At 53.1% G+C, this 18968-nt stretch overlaps 1 protein-coding gene across 3 annotated transcripts in view; it reads right to left on the bottom strand.

The window, feature by feature from the left end:
- Positions 1-18968, bottom strand: part of EFHD1 (EF-hand domain family member D1) — a 45435-nt gene that overhangs the window by 22563 nt on the left and 3904 nt on the right. Inside the window, exon 1 of one of the 3 annotated variants that reach the window (XM_025463456.3) lies at positions 2993-3106. The exons of the other annotated variants lie outside the window; for them this stretch is intronic. Coding sequence (XP_025319241.3) covers positions 2993-3066 — 74 coding nt within the window. The 5' untranslated portion in view covers positions 3067-3106. Of the gene's footprint in view, positions 1-2992; positions 3107-18968 lie in introns of those variants that run through there. 3 annotated transcript variants of the gene reach the window in all.

Raw genomic sequence — 18968 nt, 5'->3', positions numbered from 1 at the left:
TGTTGAGAGGGGACCTGGCTCTGACCTGTTGGCCAAGTTTTTCCACAGAGCCAGCAGCTGTGCCAGCTGTCCCTCTGCCCCCAGCCTCCCCCCACCTGGCCCTGCCCTCTACCCTCAGTGCCTGGGCTGACAGGAGCCCTCTGTAGCCTTCTGGCCTCGGCTCTCTCCCAATCCGTACCCCTCCACTTCTCAACAAACCTGGGATGTGGCAGGTTTTTCTCAGGCTGCCCACCCCGGCTCTTCTCTCTTCAAGTCCAGGGCCCATTTTCTGCCCCTCAGGGATCACTTATTGCTCAGGTGTGAACACCTTGCTTTATTTATTTTTTTATTTTTTTAAGATTTAAAACATGTATTTATTCATGAGAGACACACAGAGAGAGGCAGAGACACAGGCAGAGGGAGAAGCAGGCTCCCTGCAGGGGGCCCGATGTGGAACTCGATCCCAGGACCCCAGGATCACACCTGAGCCAAAGGCAGACACTCAACCCCTGAGCCACCCAGGTGAACTGAGCACCTTGCTTTATAAAACAAATCAGTTCACGGCAGCCAAAAGGTGGAAAAAACTCACGTGTCCATTTTCGATGAACAGCTAAACAAAATGCAGTATATCCATATAATGGAATATGCTATATTTATACAATAGAATATTATTCACGATAAAAAAAGGTGTGAAAATCTGACACAAGCTCCATCGTGGAGAAACCCAGACAACCTTATGGCAGGGCTGAGATCAGCCAGGCATAAAAGGACAAATACTGAATAACCACACTTGTCTGAGGGACCTAGAAGAGTCCAATCGTAGTGACAACGTAGAACAGTGGTTACCAGTGCCTGGGGAGTGACTGTTTCGTGGGTTCGAGTTTTAGTCTGGGATGGGGAAAGGGTCCGGGGACAGATGATGGCGATGATTCCACAAGAGGGTCAGCATTCACGGCTTACATGGTCATGGTGGCAAGTTTTATGTGCATTTTCCCCACAGTAAAGTGAGATAAACACATCAGGCTCCTTCACTATGCATTGCCCTCCCCACCCACCACCCCACAACAAAAGCCCACCATTGTTGGCGCCCACACCCACCCACCAAGGAATGCAGCCTGTGGGCAATCAGAAATCTAACTCTGAGGGCTGGTGGTATTTTGAGGCCCACGTGGTCAGGCTGGAGGTGAGGCCCACTACTCCTCAGTGTGTTCTGTTCCAGCTGCAGCAGCCGGCTCATGCCATTATTCCCATCCAGAATGCACCCTCCACCCCATCACCCCGTAGTCCTCAGTGGCCTTTCTGTACCCCCAGCTCAGGGAGCTGCCCTTCCTTCTCTAATAGCTAACAGCCCCACCGTGGGGAACTCAGCAGACACCACCTCCCCCTGCTGGATATTTCCTAACGCAGCAGCCCTGTGTTCTCAAGCCCAAAACCTGAAAGAAGGGGACCACAGTCCTCCCCACCCTGGGACAGTCTTCTCCATTCCAGGCTGGCCCTGCATGTTGGAGGATGTGGGTCTGGTCGGTGGAGGCCACCCAAGGTCAATGCAAAGATGAGAGCAGAAGGAACCAGCAGTACCTGGCCCCAGGAAGCACAGCACCGTCTTTAGATTATGCATTTCAACTTTCCAGGAACATTCCCAAACTGCAGCAAGAACTGGGCTCTGAGCATGGACATGACAGAGCCAGACTTTAGCCAACACAGGGAAGTGCTTTCTGGCAAAAACAGCCAACTAGTACAAGACCTGAGGTAAGAAGAGCTCCTACAAACAGGCTAGAAGGGACAGGCTCTGTTACAGGCAGTCCTAGTCAAAATAAACAGGCCTCTTTGGTGTGGAACGTTCCAGAGCCTTCATATGGTCATCTGAAACCTGCCAGAGGGAAACAGAGCACGCAGACTCAGCCGATCACACAATCCTCTGTGCTCAGAAACTTTCCACTAGAAGAAGGCACATCTCGGCCATCTTAGTGTTCCAAGGAAAACACTCTGGGAAGTGCCTCTCAGAACAATTCAGTGTTAGAAGGGCCGGTCAGCTCAACGACCACAGTGGTACTGATCGTGCTGGGACTTTGAATAAATGTCCTCTGCCCACGGCTCAGCACACGGTGCATGTTCTGGCGAAGTTTGTAGGGAGGAGGAGCCCTGAAGCGTGGAGGGGCATGCATCTGAGATGTGAAGCACTTGGGGCAACAGTGAAGAGGTTTAGGGTCTCAACACAGAGGAAGAAGGAGAGAAAGCCTGGGTGTAAGAGGAGTGGGGGGAGCCTCAGAACCAGAGAGAAGCTGGAAAGGAAGGTGGAGGAGACAACAGGTCAGGGAACAGGCAGGAAATGGTCCTCAGTCAGTGGAGGAAGGACGGACCAGGGTCTCTGGCTCACACAAGTCTCACACAACCTAGAGCAAGGACGGCCTCCCCCAGCACAGGGGGGCTGGGGCTGAGGGGTCAGGCTCAGGGAGGGGCAGAAGTGCCAGCCTTCCCCTCTTCTCGGTTCAGACTGAGTCTAGAAGGTTTAGGAAAACTTTCTTTTGAAGATTTTTATTTATTTACTTATTCATTCAAGACACAGAGAGGGAGAGAGAGAGGCAGAGACACAGGCAGAGGGAGAAGCAGGCTCCACGCAGGAGCCCGATGTGGGACTTGATCCTGGGTCTCCAGCCAGGATCAGGCCCTGGGCCGAAGGCGGAGCTAAACCGCTGAGCCACCCAGGCTGCCCAGGAAAACTTTCTTGTAGGCCTACAAGCATGAAACATTCTCCAGGCCTCAGGAAAAGGACAGATAGGTCAGAAAGGGCCTCACTCAGCAAAGTCTGGAAACAGGCTAAGGGAATTTAAAGAAATCTTTAAATGGGCAGAAATCTTTCAGTGTGACCCATTTAGTGAGTCAGTGCCTGGAAGCAGAAGCCCAGCACTCCTTCGGACAAGGCCCCGGTTGAGCAGAGGGCCAAAGGTGCCGCTGGGTGGACCCGTCTGTGTCGTGCAGCAGGCCACCTGCTTGGCACAGGAAGAAAGCCCACCTGTGGATGTGGGAGGGACATCTCCAAAGCTGAGCAGGGCAGGGGAGAGCAGGGTCACGAGCCAGGTCCACCATCACTCCCCGGGACTCAGTAGAGGCTGCTTGCCTTTGTTCCTGCCTGAAGCCCTGGCCGAGAGCCAGCTATGTGAAGTCCTGGCAGGATTTTAAAGTGACACATGAGTGGCGTCCTCACCCCTCCCTGCGGAGCTGGGATTTATAATCCAGAAGTGCATCCTTCACTCTTCAAACGACCCTCTCTACGAGGGCTTGCCCATGGTCACTTCCTTCAGGGCCTGGCTTTGCAAGACAGGAAAAACCTCCCAGGTCCCCGGCGTCATCCTGTTTGATCTGCTCCTCCCAAAGCACCCAGCGACCATACGGGCAGTGCGCACCATGGGATTCAAAGCGTCTAATAACTAAAACTGGTCTGCTCTGCCGTTCGCGACGCATTGTCTCATACACCAATCCTTTTCATCTTCACACCAGTCTTATGAGGAATTACTAGTAGCCGCCTGTGTTTCTGGTTTATCGAGGGCTTACTAAGTGCTGGGCACTGTGCAAGATCACCTCATTTGGTCCAATCGTGCTGTGATGTGGTCATTAATGTCACCCCACTGGATAGAGGGTGAAAGCAGAAGAGTGTGCAGTGAAGCCACTTCCTATGGATGAGAACGAACCTGGGACTTCCCAGCAGGAGCCTGGCATTACAGGGGAGCAGGGAAGGCAGGGATGCTCATTAACTGAGTCTATACCATGTGCCCCACAAGGGAGGGAGCAGAGTGCACACTCAATGTCCCAACAAATAGACCATTCTTGTGACTGTCCAGATGTAGCCCTCTTACCACGTGTACCTGAAGACTCTGGCAGAAATGATACATGTGGCTGAGTCCTGAACATGCGTGGTTTCTGATTTGGGGCTCAGAGCACGGTGCAGTAGACCGCTCACACGTGCAAAGTCATTATTTTTGGACCAAAAGAATGCCAAGGTTGCCATCTCACAAACATTTGGAGAAACAGTCTCACCAGCCAAGCCCTTCAAATAAATTTCATCTGATTTAACCCTCCAGCACTTCTCTTAGGGGTAGAGGAGTGTCAGGCTGATGAAAACTGGGGCCCACTGAGGTGAACCAGGCCAAGGTCACTAGGTCCACCGAGGTTAACCGGGAGGACCCCTCGCCTGAGGCCCAAGCCCTCAGCCTGAGTCCTGGGCTGAGCAGCCAGGCCACCAGAATTAATTTGGGGGAGGAATAAGGCTTGATATCTAGGCAGCCCTAACAGAATGCCAAGGTTGCCTCTCAAAGCCAATGCAAAGAGAAGATTCCCGAGGAAGTATTAAAGAGATAAAGGCCTTCCTGAAGGCTGCAGGACTTTGTTATCACATCCCACAGTGAGTGTGGCTGCAGAAAGTGGGAGGTGACAGGAAGCAGAGGCTCTCAGGCCGGGCCAGGGGGCAAAACAGGCATCGTCAGCCTGCTCCGAGCTCCTCTCCACAAGCAGTCCAGTAGGGAAGCCCCTTTCGACAAGGCCGAGCACAAACCGCTATCTTCTACCAACTTTCGAGTCTGTGAGAAAGGGGAATGCAGCTGGATTTGTTTCCTGCATTCTGGAAACTTCCTTTGCCTACTACCCCACCCCCATGAAAATGCCATCACCTTCCTTTTGATTTGGAATCCAGCCCCATGGAAAGGGAACAGTGCTTCCAACAGCCTGCCCAGGTCGGGTCCCCTGCCCAGCACAGCCACCGGGGACAGAAAGCCTTCCCCATAAGGGAGGTGTGGGACCAGGCTTGGGAGGGGGGACTGCAGAACCCGAGCTCCAGCCACAGGTCCATCTGGGGTTTTCCTTCTCCCTACAAGCCTGGCCTATACCTGCATTTCCCTCCCCCTATTTCAAACCATCAGAATATTCCCTTTGCCTTCCCATAGTTTCAGTCTTTCAAATGCTTGCAGGCTTGTAGGAGTCCGTGAAGCCCTTGGGCTCCTCCCCTACCAACATCTTAGCTCCTTATACCTGTCTTTTTTTTTTTTTTCCATTAATTTAAATATCAACCCAGATTTTTCTCATTGAAGGCAACCCAGGACGCTAAAGGAAAACCAGCCAGAAACTCAAGACCCTGCACCCTTGTTTGCTTCCTAGGGTTTCCTTCTAGCCCTCCTCTGAATTGGTGAACTTTTCCCATGTTTTTGCTTTAAGAGTGCCTGTCACCTTTTTACTCTCCAAGATCTGCTAGGGAGAGACTCTAGCCCTGTCAGTCCTGGGGACAGCCCTGCAGACACGGGCTGGTGTGCACACCCACTCTCCCAGTGGGAGAGACACTCGGGCTGGGGAGCCCTCTGCAGACCGGGTACAAGGAGAGGAGCTAACATGCCTGCACTCGGCCCTGGCACCCAGTGAGCTGCCAAGGAGAGGGAGCTATTTTTAAAAGTCATACCTGTCTGCAGCCATGAAGAGGAAGACAGCTTGCAGAGCTCCTGCTCCGAAGAGCTGCCCACCCTCTACTGGGCCTCACACAGCTGTCAGCATCTTTAGCATGCTGGGGGATCCCAAATCCACAGCCTGCCGAGCGAGGCCCCTTATTTAGACTCTCCATGAAGCGCATGCTCCGTGAGGCCCAGCCCAGCTTAGCCTGTGTGAGAGGATCAGCTCTCTCACCAGGGCTCACTGGGAAAGGCTCTTTACAGACTGGGGCTGTCACTGGATAGTGGGGTGGGGTGGGGTGCGGCGGGATGGCCTACATCCCTCCATCCCTCACCAGTGTGCTGTGGGTGCCGAGGACCTGGGGAAGCCCCTGGTCTGGCCAAAGGGGTCCAGGTAACCCCACCAAACGTCTACTTAGGCAGGGGCTAGTGTCCGGTGTCCACCTGGCGCTCAGCCCCTCCAGGCTCCGTGAATCACCTGCTCTCTCAGCTTCCACTGCGCAGAGCCCCTGGGTTTTCTTGGTTTCCCCTCTTCTGAATAATCCTGCTATTAAGCAAGAAAGAAGCCAGCCAGCCTTTGTCTGCCAGAGGCTCAACCATCAGAAACTCCCCAGGGATCCGGGGCGGGGGGTAGTTCTCAGGAGGATGGCAGTGCCCCAGAAAATGCCTTAGTGCTGAGGGGCGCGCCTCCAGGCCCGGTGCACTGAACAGGCTGTGTTTCCTTAGGTAGAGAGGCCTCGTAAGGGAATCATGCGCTGCCTTTCCAAGCAGGCCGACCCAGGTTATTCGGGGTGTGGTCCCTAGACGGCCGCCTCGGGGTCCCCCAGGGTTGCTACAAACGCAGAATCTCGGCCCCACCCCAGACCCGCTGAATCAGAACCTACATCTTCACCACGCCCTGGGCTGCCCAGGTGCTTTCAAGTCAGAGGAGGGCCCCGTGTCAGACTATCCCCCAAAGCCAGATGCCTTTCTGGGGGCACCCCTGGTTCACCTTGCAGGTGCCCCCGAACTGTGCCTGTCCAGATGAGTCTCAGGATGCCCTGAGGTCACAGGACTGTCATTTCTCCTCCAGATTCTCCTGGTTGCCCAGTTCTCTGAGTTTCTGCTTTCCTATCTTTGGAGGATCCTCCCTAGCTTCATCTGCTCCTTCCTTCCTTCCCTCTTTCCTCCTCTTCTCCTCCCATCCCTCTCCCTCTCTCCCCTTCCTTCCTTCCTTCCTTCCTTCCTTCCTTCCTTCCTTCCTTCCTTCCTTCCTTCCTTCCTTCCTTCCTTCCATTTGCTACAGGCTGGGAACAGGCCCAGAAACCAGCTCTCCAAGTGTTACAACTGCATGCAAAGTAAGAGTAAGCAGGCTCTGAGGAAGGGTTGGGGGGGTGGGGAGGGCGGAGTGGGTACAATGACGCGAGGACTCTGAGGAGTGAAGTATGTACAAAAGCCGGAGAGGCCAAAGTCTTTGATTTCCAATCAGCTCCTGGCTCCCCGAGATTCCATTCATCCACTCACTCACCACCTGGCTCCCGTCTACCTGGGGCCTCTCGGGAGCAGAAGGAAAGCACAAAGACCAGTCCCAGCGGGCAGGCAGATGTACAAAGAGGCTGTTGAGCGCTGATCCGGGCCGGCCGGAACTTGGGCAGAGCTGGAGTGCAGGCAGCCGGCTGGGGCGGAGGAGCTAACAGGGCCATGAGTACAGAGCCAAGGGAGGGAGACACTGTCACCAGGCCAGTCCAGGGGTGCCTGGATGTCCCAGAAGTGGCAAGTGGAGCCAACTCCCACAAGGCATTCTGGGAGAGTGGTGTCTTCCTAAGGGCAGCGGGGGACGGGAGGTGGGAGCAACCTCCAAAGAGTTTGAACCAGGGAAGCGGCATCAGAAGGCTGCTTCTCAGCTCAGGGTGTGGGATGGGTTTTTCCAGGTGGGGGCCCAGCTGGGGAGCACACGCTGGTCCTAGCTATGGAGGGATGCAGGGAGGGTGATGGGGAGGCGGGGCTGGCTCTGAGGGCACAGCCTGTGTTGTGGGGAGCTCACTTATAGTAAATATCCTTTTCTGGTAAGAGGCCAACATCTTTGCAGGCTGCAGGAGGCCAGCGGAGGTTGGGTGCCTCCCACCCATCAGTCACAGCATCCTGCAGCATAGTTTCATACACGGTGTCTGGCAGTTCATTAAGAAAGGTGGGGACGCAGGACAGAGCTGAAGCCCCCCCCCCCCACTACTAGAGTACCCACTGTGTGCTCAGAGCCTCACAAGACAACAGAGAAATCTGCTTTGTCCCAAATGCATGCTGGGGAGTGCACTGCCCCTGCCAGGGACTGCCCCATGGATTCAGGATGAGAGGGCAGGGATGAGCTCACAGGAGGGCCACTTGCCTTACTGAGCACGCCCCCCACACACACTGGGTGCAGTAAACAGGGAGGTTTCAGCTACATGCAAATTCTCCCAATGATGCCAGCAACCCAGCATGGAGACAAAGCAAACCGGAATCCCATGATCACCCTCAAAGGAACATGCCAGTGGCAGCGAGACAATAGGCCAGCAGTACAAAGTTCTTTGGCCACATTGAAGGCACAAATGCCAAGAACCCTCTGACCAAGAGTGACCGGCTGCAGAGGGTTCAGCCTCAGAAAGTTTGACTCAGCAATGCAAATGGAACAGGCACAGTTCAGTCTTTTAAAGCTCCGGGGCTCCTCCTCAGGAAGGCAAGGAAGCAGTGGCGGGAGTGTGTTCCTCAGGTCAGAGTCCCCTGGAGCAAAGCCCCGATGACACTGTATGCTGTGTGTCTCTGGGCAAGTTACTCTAACTCTCTGGCTTCCAATTCCTCCTTCGTCCAGTTGTTGCCAAGATTAAAGGAAGCTACTAAGCACTCAGCATATCAGGGAGGGCTCACGTTTTTAGTTTTGGCCGTTACCTCATTAAGAAAAAGACTCTCATCCTGGGGTCTCTCCTTGGTCCTTCTGAAATGGGGGCACCCTTGCTGGGCTTAGGTAAGTACAGGCGGCTGAGGACTCAGATTGAGAACAGGGAGTGGATTGAACGGATCTGAGAATTTAAAGTCCCAGGTAATACATCAGAAAGGAGAAGGAGAAGGACCAAGGTGGTGAGGACGTGGCATTTGCACTTGGTGCACCATGGGCAGCCCTCCCTGAGCAATCCCCAGTGGAAGTGGTGGTGAGGCCAAAAGAGTTCTTCTGATCAGGAATGTCAAACTGAGGGGCACCTGGGTGGCTCAGTTAGTTAAGAGTCTGCCTTTGGCTCAGGTCATGATCCTGGAGTCCCAGGACTGAGCCCCACATCAGGCTCTCTGCTCAGTGGGGAGTCTCTCTGTCCCTCTACCCTGCTTGTGCTCTCTCTCAAATAAATAAATAAGATCTTTAATAACAAAAACAAAGAGAATAGGGTGCTGCCCCCCCCCTCAAGTAAACCCCTCCTCCACCTGCAAATCCAGGAGTCAGAGAGAGAAATGGTAGGGGGAGGCCCTGAGGGAAGGCTGAGGCCCCACTCAAGGGGACTGTGGGGGACTCAGCCTTCCCTCTAAACAAGAAGAAAAAGCACCCGGGCTTCCAGCCTCTGGGGCCCTCGGCCTTTGGGGCCCTCGGCCTCCCGTCTCCACCCCACTACTTCCTTGCCAGCCAGTCCTTCTCCTATGTCCCTCTTCTGGACTGGCCCCACTGTAAATCCTGCAGCCCTTCTGGGGCAGAGGGACCTGCAGGCCCTCCATGGAAAAAACACAGGGCTGGAACCAGAGGGACCTAATTAAGGCTCTGCCTGCATGCTGAGTGGTCACACGATCTTGGGGATAACCTGAGAATGTGGTCACTTACCCATTTCCACATCTCACTTACAAGCCTGTACCCATGTGGCATGTGGTCTGTGGCACTGCTAGAGCCCCAGCAATGGCCCCCCTTCCTCTGAAAACCCCCAGAGGCAGTAATGAGGGCCACAGTGCAGCTCCAGAGGCAGAGCTCAGACCCCCAGAAGTCAAGGCACCCCTACCCTGACCTTGGGGTGGGCATGGGGATTGGAGGAAGATGTTTGCCACATTCGAGCATAAAGACCCGTCTCTGCTTTCCCAGGGTAAACACTATGGAAAGGGATGGGAACGTCACAAGAATCAAGTGACTAAGTACAATCAATTGGAAATTGGGGAGTATGGGAAAGTTGCAGGGCTGGGGGGAGACAGGCAACAGCCCAGTAAGAGTGGAGCCAGGCTGGGGCAACCAGTAACAGAGAAGAACACACTAGCCAACTGGGGCTGGTTTTACAGGTTATCATGAGGAGCCTGGGCCTCATCCCATGGGCCACTGGAAGCTACTGAATGTTGTGTTTTCCCCAACCCACAGAGGAATCCGAATAGAGAAGCACAGCAATGAGCTCTGGGCTCTGGCAAGAGGTCACATGTAAGATGGAAGGAGGAGGCCAGCTGCCCCTGGCCTGGTGGTCAGGCAGCCTGTAGAGGCTGTGTCACCCCTGACCCCCCTGGCTATGCAAGGGGGGCTGTCAAGGACAGCTGAGATTTGGAGCCTGAGAAGATGAGGGTAGAAATAACATTGATGAGAGGCTAGTGGCACAGGGAACAAGAGTGTAGGCCTTCTGGGTTCAAAGCTCAGTTCTACCACGTACAGGATGTGTGATGCTGGGCAAGTTACTTAGCTTCTCTCTGCCCCCAGTGTCCCCATCTGTGAAATGGGGAGATGATAATAGTACCTGCCTCATAGTGCCTATAATATGTAAATGCCAAGAGCAGTGCCCGCACACAGTAGGTACTCTACAAGTGGTAAAGAGCAACCACTCTTTTGGGGGGAGCCCAATATGCAATAAAGTTGACCATTGTAGGGGGGGTGGGGAAAGCATGAGGCATTTAGAGAGGGGACAGAGACCGTGTCATGGAGGCCAAGCAGGCCAATACTTCTCCAGGGCCAAGACTGAGCTCACCAGGTCCCCATGGCCATAGAGCTGGGACAGTGAGCAGCCAGGTCTTGTCAGCAGAGGGTTGATGCCGGGCCTGCTATCCCAGGCCCAATACTGTTCTCTGAGCAGTGCCAGGTGGCCTGGCAGTCCCCCTCAGGGGTGTCTAACCCCAGAGCTGGCATCAGCTGCAGCCTCAGTCCATCCTTCCCACCTGGAAGGGGCAGAGGGGCCAGCCCTGGGTACACGGTTTGTAGATGCTGGACAATGTCCTCCTACTTCTGCAGATCTGATCCAAGCTAGCAGAAGGCAGAAGCGCATATCGTCCACCCAGAGGCAGCCATGCATAGGGGGAAACCAGGCGGCCGCCTACTCACCAGAAATAGGGGTCCCTACTTTAGAACCAGACCTGTGTGACTGGAAGGAGTCCGTCACTCCTCGCCCTGTCCCGCCCCCCAACCAAGGCTCTGCCTGCCCTGGAACCAGGCCCTGGCACCCCAGTCTTTCCCTCTAAAACCAAAGAATTTACCTCTATCCTGCAACATGGTGGGACAGTCTGATTGAAAGGGAATAAAACCAGGCCTAGGTACCCCTCCATATACCCATCCACCCCACACACAAGAGGGGCCCTCAGTTACCCAGTACTAGGAGCCGCTAAAAGGAGAGAGCCATCAACGCCTATGACTCCCAGTCAAGATGGTGGCTGGCCCCATGCACTCACTGTCTCTCCACCTGGAGATCCTTCCAGAAGGGATACAAGATACAAGAGTCATGATGATAAAGAGAATAAAGGAGGTTAGGGGAGGGGAGCTTGGGAAAAGCGAGGCATCATCAAAGACAAAAAAACAGACTAGGAGTGTAATTGGTGATTCTGCCCAAGGGAGCCAGTTGGGCGCTCCAAACCCAGAGGCAAGGTGGCGGGTTCAGCCAGGCTCTTTGTAAGGTGGAAGGGTTACTTGAGGCAAATGTAGGGGCTTTACTGAATGTTGGCCTAGAGGGCAGTTACGAGGACACATCCCCCTCCCCACCCCCAGATACACCACCGTCTTAGCTGCCAGAGATCTACAACCACAGGCAAAGAGAGAAGGGGCTCTTGATTAAAATGGCAGCAGCAAGTGTCCCAGAGGAAAGACCTCTCCATTCAGGCATCCAAGGGCCCCCAGTCATGAGCTGCTCCCTGCCTGGTCTCCAGAATCCAGACCTGCTTCTGAAAGCCCCTCCCATACAAAAACAAAGACACAAGAGACACAAAGAGCCAAGGTCAGGAAAAGGCCCAAATGGAGCACTGTTGGACCTCAGCCCTCCTTTCCTCCCCTCCAGAACCCTCACTTTGACCAGGTTCCTGACCCTCAGGGAAGGACAGTCACTGGCCTGAGTGGGCCCATGACCCAGTGCTGGCCAAGAGAATGCCAGAGGCTGGCTTACTGGATCTGTCTGGAAAAGATCTTCTCATTGTTCAGAACATAGGTCAGTGCACCTGGGTGGCTCAGTCGGTTAAGCGTCTGCCTTCAGCTCAGGTCATGATCCCGGGGTCCAGGACTGAGACCCACATTGGGTTCCGGCTGCTCCCTCTGCTTGTGCTCTCTCTCATTCAAATAAATAAATAAAATCTCAAAAAAAAAAAAATAGAAGAACTATTGGTCTTTCCTGCCTCTAATTTTGTCACAGCTGTACGTGACTTGGGGACTTGCTATCTTGCCAGCAGCCCCCAGATGAAGGCAGTGCCAGGTCTGGAGGAGGGCAGAGGACTGAACCTAGGTCTCTGAGAGCAGCCGCCAAGCATGCCCAAGGGCCACTCTTGTCCTCTGGACTCCCTGTTATATGAGATGATTCTTCACTGATGAGTTCAGGGCAGGGTTTTCCATCACTTGAGCCAAAGGCCTTTGGACTAATACAAGGCAGACGGGCATATGTGGTCTCAACACTCACGTTCAGGAACTGGTACCTAATCTGATGGCAGCGATCCCTCGGAAGAGAATAGCCATCAGGCTTTCACTTTCCAAGTCACAACTATATTATTTTACAAGAGATTTGGAACAGGGACATTATACTTTTAAACAAAAAAATCGTCTTCTTTTTAGTCGTGAGATTTAAATTTGTTCCTCCCAACCAACGGATCTCAGCTTTGGGGAAATGGGCTTTAAACCCCATTGAGGGACACCTGGGTGGCTCAGTGGTTGAGCATCTGCCTTCGGCTCAGGGCGTGATCCCAGGGTCTTGGGATCGAGTCCCCACATCGGGCTCCCTGGATGGAGCCTGCTTTTCCCTCCGCCTATGTCTCTGCCTCTCTCTCTGTGTCCCTCGTGAATAAATAAAATCTTAAAAAACAAAACAAGACAAAACAAAAAATGTTGAGAAGCTGGATCCTCTCAGCAAATGGGTGCCCGCAGCTGGATACATGATTTGAAAGGGTCTGACTATCTGAGGAAGAGCTCCTGCTCCAGCCATGGGACTTAAGGAGGCAGACACCCAAGGCTGAGGTCTCTGCCACCAACTTAGCTTTTGTTTTTCCTTTTCAGCTGGAGTTTGTCCCATAGCCTGGTTCAGACACCTTGGACCACCTCTCAGGGGAATTAACACCAAGGCAGCCCTTCTGAGGGGACAGGGTCACTCCAGGGACCCTAGCTGCAGAGCCTCTTTGCTGGCAAAAGAAGCAGATGTGTTTGTGGCCAGGGCTCCCTCCTCCATCCCCTTCTGCTTCTGCCTCTTTTTCCCTGGGGCCCTGAGGCCTGCTTCAGGGAATGAAACCCAGGAAGGGGAAGAGTGAGACCAGCAGGGATTTCCACAGCTTAGGATCCAGCAGACTCCAGAGGGACTTAATTGCCTAGAACAGGGGTTGGCAAGCTACAGCCTACAGGGCAAATCCTTCTCCACGCGGGACTGGCGCAGTCTTGCTGGTGGGTGCAGTAAATGGCTGGTTCTGTCTTGTGGTGGCAGCTAAATAGTGGCAACAGAGACCCAAGGACCCACAGGCTCAATAGATTTACTGTCTGACCCCTTCTTGAAGGAGTTTGCCCGCCCATGACCTTGAAGGAAACTAGAAGGCCATATAGTCCATCCCCCCCCCACCTCCCAAAACCCTGCCCCAAATTTCTCACCCCAAGAGGTCAGACCACCCACATCCCAGCAAAGCCCCAGAGTAAAGGGCTTAACACCTTCCAGACAATTTTTTCCATTTCTCAGCAACTCCAAGCATGAGAAAACTTTCTTCTGTATACTGAACCAAAGCTGTAGCCTCCCTTCCTTGTGTCCACCATGGTTGCGTGGTTCTCCACCACGCTCAAAGCTGTCAGCCACCATCCTCCACCTCGAGGATCCTCACTCCCAGGCCTTCAGTGCTTCCCTGTCTCAGGGACCTGGGTCCCCTCCCTGTCCTGGCTGGCTGTTCTTCCCTGGCTATGTCCACAGAGACCAGGACCCCTGCCCTCAGTGCAGCAGCCTAGAGTCCTAGTGCCCCTGGCATCCTCATGGGCTTCTAGGCCACATGAAGTGTCTTGTACATGGGTGGTGGACGGCTTTTCCAGAACTTGCATTCCTTCCTGTCAACCAGGATCATCTAAATCCAGCCGTTAAGAGTTCAAGCTTCTCAGGACACCTGGGGGGTGACTCAGGGGTTGAGTGTCTGCCTTAGTCTCAGGACGTGATCCCGGGGGGTTCGGGATTGAGTCCCGCATTAGCCTCCTTACTGGGAGCCTGCTCCTCCCTCTCCTTATGTCTCTGACTCTCTCTGTGTGTCATGAATAAATAAAATCTTAAAAAAAAAAAGTTCGAGCTTCTCAAGGGCAGTGACTCCTCTGGATCAATATGTATAATCCCAGCACACAGCAGGCACTTTGCTGAATGAGTGAAAGAATGAATAAGAGAATGAATGAATGAATGAATGAATGAATAGCTTATAAATAGTAGGTAAGAAGGAGGCTCATGATCATCACCATCATTATGGTACCACAGTAGATTATGGTTAGCAAATGTATAGACATTGCTGGCTGTGGGAGCCCAGAGGCGGGAACATTAGAAAAGGGGTCACAAAATGTCATGCAGTCTTGGAAGCAACCAGTCCATGTCTGGGGTCCATTTTCTTGGCAGGTCATTGACCATAAATCATATTTCATCCTGCAGGAGAGTGTGGTCCTTGCTCCAAAGGCTCAGATGCCCGTGGACATGGGCCCTCCAAGAAGTACGTAGGATCCAGGACCAGTAGTGCTCTTCCATCGGCAACACTGATGGGACATGGGGGCTGAAAGAGGCTCTAGAGGCAGGACAGCATCATGTGGAAGAGATGAGCACTGAGTGTGTGAGGGTGAGCGTGAGGTGAGCAGGAGAGTGCACGCACGCCCAAGGCACAGGTCTTACTTAATGAAGCGGGAAACTGAAAGCCAACGTGTGCCAACCCTAGAGCGTGTGCTGGGCTCCTCCATGGAGCGACTCATCCCTGGTCACAGACAGTTCTGGCAGCCTCAGCTCCGAGACCCGATTTGCTCAGCCCATTTTTTAAAAATTAATTAATTTTTACAGATTTTATTTATTTATCCACGGGAGACACACACAGAGAGAGAGACAGAGAGGCAGAGACATAGGCAGAGGGAGAAGCAGATTCCCTGCGGGGAGTCTGATTCAGGACTTGATCCCAGGACCCCAGGATCATGACCTGAGCCAAAGGCAGATGCTCAACCACTAAGTCACCCAGGCGCCCCCACTCACCACTCAGAGACCCACTGGCTCAGCCGCATCATGAAACTGCAATGGCCTCGCCTGGTGGAAATCAGACCCTCCTCAAATCCAGTAAAAGAAGGTATTTCTATTTATTAGTTGCACTCGGGGTGCACCAGAGCTAGTGTATACATAAAGTTAGAGTCCCGTAGGCCCCACAGCTTTGAAAGCAGGCACCTGTTACCTGATCTTGCAAGGCAGAAGGGGAAAAGGATTTTTTTTTCTTTTTGCATAATATAAGATTTTAATAACTCACTGAATTTCAACTCTAATCACTCCATTCCAAATCCCTCTTATTCAAATTCTCATAATATGTGAAGAAGGCTCTGTAATGAGAGTGGAGGAGACTCCCAGAGAGAGAGAGACACACAGGGAGCAAAGAAGGAGGAAGAAACTCCCTGCAAAGATCTAACTGCCAGGAACTGTGACCGCCCTTGCGTGGCCTGTGGCACTCCGTGGCCTGTGGCAGGCACGAGGGCAGATGGAAACAACTGGTGCTTGAACGGGCCTAAGTGGTAGTTCTAGTTCCAAGTCATGGTGTCTCTCTGCCGGAAGCCAAGGCCCCAAAACAGAAGCCAGCCCGGGTTCTGGCTGAACGCCCTCCAGGAATTCAGACTAGCCCAGGGATCTCTCGGCCCCACCCTCCGGCGGCGGGTCAAAGGTGCAAAACCCAGTGCAGGTGAGGGAGTTTCAAATCCAAGGTGGGTCACTGTGCACTGAAGATGCAATCAGAGTCAGAAGCTCTTGCTTGTCTCTATGGGCTGGGGGGGGCGGGGAGAAGCACTGAGCTTCCGTTTGTTTCCATGCACTTTTCCCATCATCCAAGTCAGTTCACTCAAAAGATGCACCTGAGGGGCACCTGGGTGATTCAGTCGGTTGGTTAAGCAGCTCCCTTGGCCTCAGGTAATGATCTCAGGGTCCTAGGATGGAGTCCCACATCGGGCTCCCTACTCAGCGGGGAGTCTGCTTCTCCCTCTCCCTCTGCCCCTCTACCCTGATCGTGCTTGCTCGTGCACTCTCTCTCTCTCTCAAATAAAATTTTGAAAAGATTTATTTATTCATGAGAGACACAGAGAGAGAGAGGCGGAGACACAGGCAGAGGGAGAAGCAGGCTCCATGCAGGGAGTCCAAGGTGGGACTCGATCCAGAGACTCTAGGATCATGCCCTGGGCTGAAGGCAGGCGCTAAAGTGCAAAAATAACAAAAAGATGCACCTGAGAGGGGGTGCCCTGTCTCTCCTCCCCGCCTCCTCCCCCAAGTAAAAGTCCTCAACTTCGCCTCTACAGCAAAGGGCTCCCCTCCAAGTCTACACCCCTTTCTTCCTCCCTCAGGGAGGAGAAAGGAGACTCGGGGAAGGAGCAGCTCCACAACATCCCAGCCTTTCCCCAGCTCAGTGGTGATGCAGGGTTGGAGGGGTGGCCATGACATCACCCTTTCGGATTCTCTCAATAAAAAGAGGACTCTCCCGGAGCCAAAGGCTCCTCTTCCCACCCTCTCTTTGGGGAACTGCAGCACAAGCTTTGAGTATAGCTGCAAAAACATCGCAGCCACATTTCAAGATTACAGCATTTGGGGCCTGCCCTTAGGTGGCTGCCCTAGGTACCTCCCTCCGAAAGAGGCCCCTGGAGAAGCCGGGGTAATTAAAATTTCCTGTCTAGCCTTAACCTCCCCCAGCTCGGGTTGCAGCCCTGGACACACACACACACAGAGTCGGTTTCTTCTGGGCCTTCTCGCTCTTCATTTAAAATCAGGCCACTGTTTTCTTGGCTCGGGCTATCCAGTAACACACTTGGAAACGGAGAAGAACGTTGTCTGGCCCAGGCTGATGGTGCCTCTGGCTTCCCGCACTCACTCGAAAATTCTCTTCCTCCTACAACACACCAGTTGGGAGCCAGGCTCATCTGCGGGAAACCCTAAGGGCACAGAGACAAGTCACCCCCAGCCCAAGAACCCAACTTGCTTGCAGGCTGGGGATAATCCAGTTTTTTTCCCAAACCTTAACAATCTCTAAGCAACAACATACTTTTTCTTTTCTTCTTTTTCTTTAACAGAACACTTTCAAAGAGGAAAATCAAATTTAAAAGATCACAGCTCGTTCTGCAGCATCTGCATGAATCTCTCTAGCCCTGAACAAAAAGAACGGGCATACTTTGTACCCGTCGTTGGGTTCTGAGTAAACTAAGGCGACATCAGAATTTGGATCTAGGAACTGATTAAGCAGAAATTCTTGTGGAAAGTAAGCGCACTCCTGGCGTGAGTTAGGGGGTGGGACGGGGTTCCATTGGTTTTGTGTTTTGTCATTAGACGGCAACTCCATTTTATTAGGATGGGGCTTTGGGAAGACTGATCCCCCTTTTGCTGGGGGTAGAAATCGTGCTGGCTTTGTTAAAGCCACTGACATCCCCCAAATGCGGGGGCCTCCCCGCTCTGGCTCCCCACTTCCACCACTCAGGAGGAAGGAGAAGCCATCATGGAGCCACAGGGACTGGGCAACTCTGCTCACTTGGAGTAATGGGTTGAATCAGGTTCCTCCCCCGCCCAATTCATGGCCACTCAGACCCTCAGACTGTGATCTTATTTGGAAATAGGATCACCACAGACATAATAAATTAAACTAAGATGAAGTCATACTACACTGGGGTGGACCCCAAATCCAATGACCAATGTCCTTACAAGAAAGCCATACAAGGACACACATTCAAGGAGAGCACCATCAACAACGCTCGGCCGGACACTAGCAAGGTGTTGGAACGAGGTGCCCACAAGCCAAGGGGTGCCAAGGCCTGCTGGCAACCACCAGGAGCTACAAGACACACGGAAGGATTCTTCCCTAAAGCTCTCATGGCTAGCAGAGCCCTGCTGAGACCCTGAGTTCAGGCACCAGCCTACAGAAGGGCCAGAGAATGCATTCACAGTCTTTGAGGCCACTTGTTACAGCAGGCCGGGACAGTCATCCATTCCTCCAGCAGTGGAGCGAGTGAGTCCCATCAACAGAGCCTGGAAGGGCAACAAGGCAGGGCACAGCCCCAGTGGGACCAATTACTCAGCAGGGAGCCAGGACGCCACTCTCCAGCTCAAGAGGAGAAATCAACCTCAAAGGATAATGCAAACATTGCAAAGTGGTTTTGAAATTTTTTCTTTAATGATTTTATTTATTTATTTATTTATTTATTTATTTATTTGAGAAAGAGGAGAGAGAGAGCAGGAACTGGGGGGTGAGGAGCAGAGGGAGAAGCAGAAGAGTCCCCACTGAGCAGAGAGCCTGACGCTGGCTCTGTCCCAGGACCCTGGAATCAGGACCTGAGCTGAAGGCAGATGCTTAACCATCTGAGCCACCCAGGCACCCCTGGTTTTGAATTATTAAGCAAACGAAGGACAACATAAAATTTGCACATCCGCCAAAATGACAGCTGGGTGATCATCTGAAACTGAGTGATGCAAACCTCCTGGGCCCTGGCTCAGGGTCTGAACCCAGGAAGCCTGGCTCCACATTCCTGCTCTTCACAGCCTCCGCAGGCTTCTGCAGTGGATTAAGTTTAGAAAGCCAGGGACGCCTGGTGGCTCAGCGGTTGAGTGTCTGCCTTCAGCTCAAGGTGTGATCCCAGATCTGGGGATGGAGTCCCGCACTGGGCTTCCCGCAAGGAGCCTGCTTCTCCCTCTGCCTATGCCTCTCCCTCTCTCTGCATCTCTCATGAATAAATAAATAAAATCTTAAAAAAAAAAAAAGTTTGGAAAGCCAGGCAATGAGAAGTAAGCTGGGATTTTTAACACGCTTATACTTTTTTATGCATAGAAAAGCAAAGAAAAAGAAAAAGGGACCTAGGGGTCACACTTCAACTGGGGACAGAAGCACAGTAACGACCAGTGCCAGCAGGGCGGGTGCTGAGCTGACACCCCCACGGGGCAGGGAGGAGAGTCAGGGAGGGGTTGGCACGTTCAGGGCTCCTCCAGG

Source organism: Canis lupus, chromosome 25 (assembly GCF_003254725.2).
Source record: "Canis lupus dingo isolate Sandy chromosome 25, ASM325472v2, whole genome shotgun sequence".
In the NCBI taxonomy this organism is placed as follows: domain Eukaryota; kingdom Metazoa; phylum Chordata; class Mammalia; order Carnivora; family Canidae; genus Canis; species Canis lupus.
Note: the sequence above shows the minus strand (reverse complement) of the source record. Positions and strands in the feature narration are given on the sequence as shown.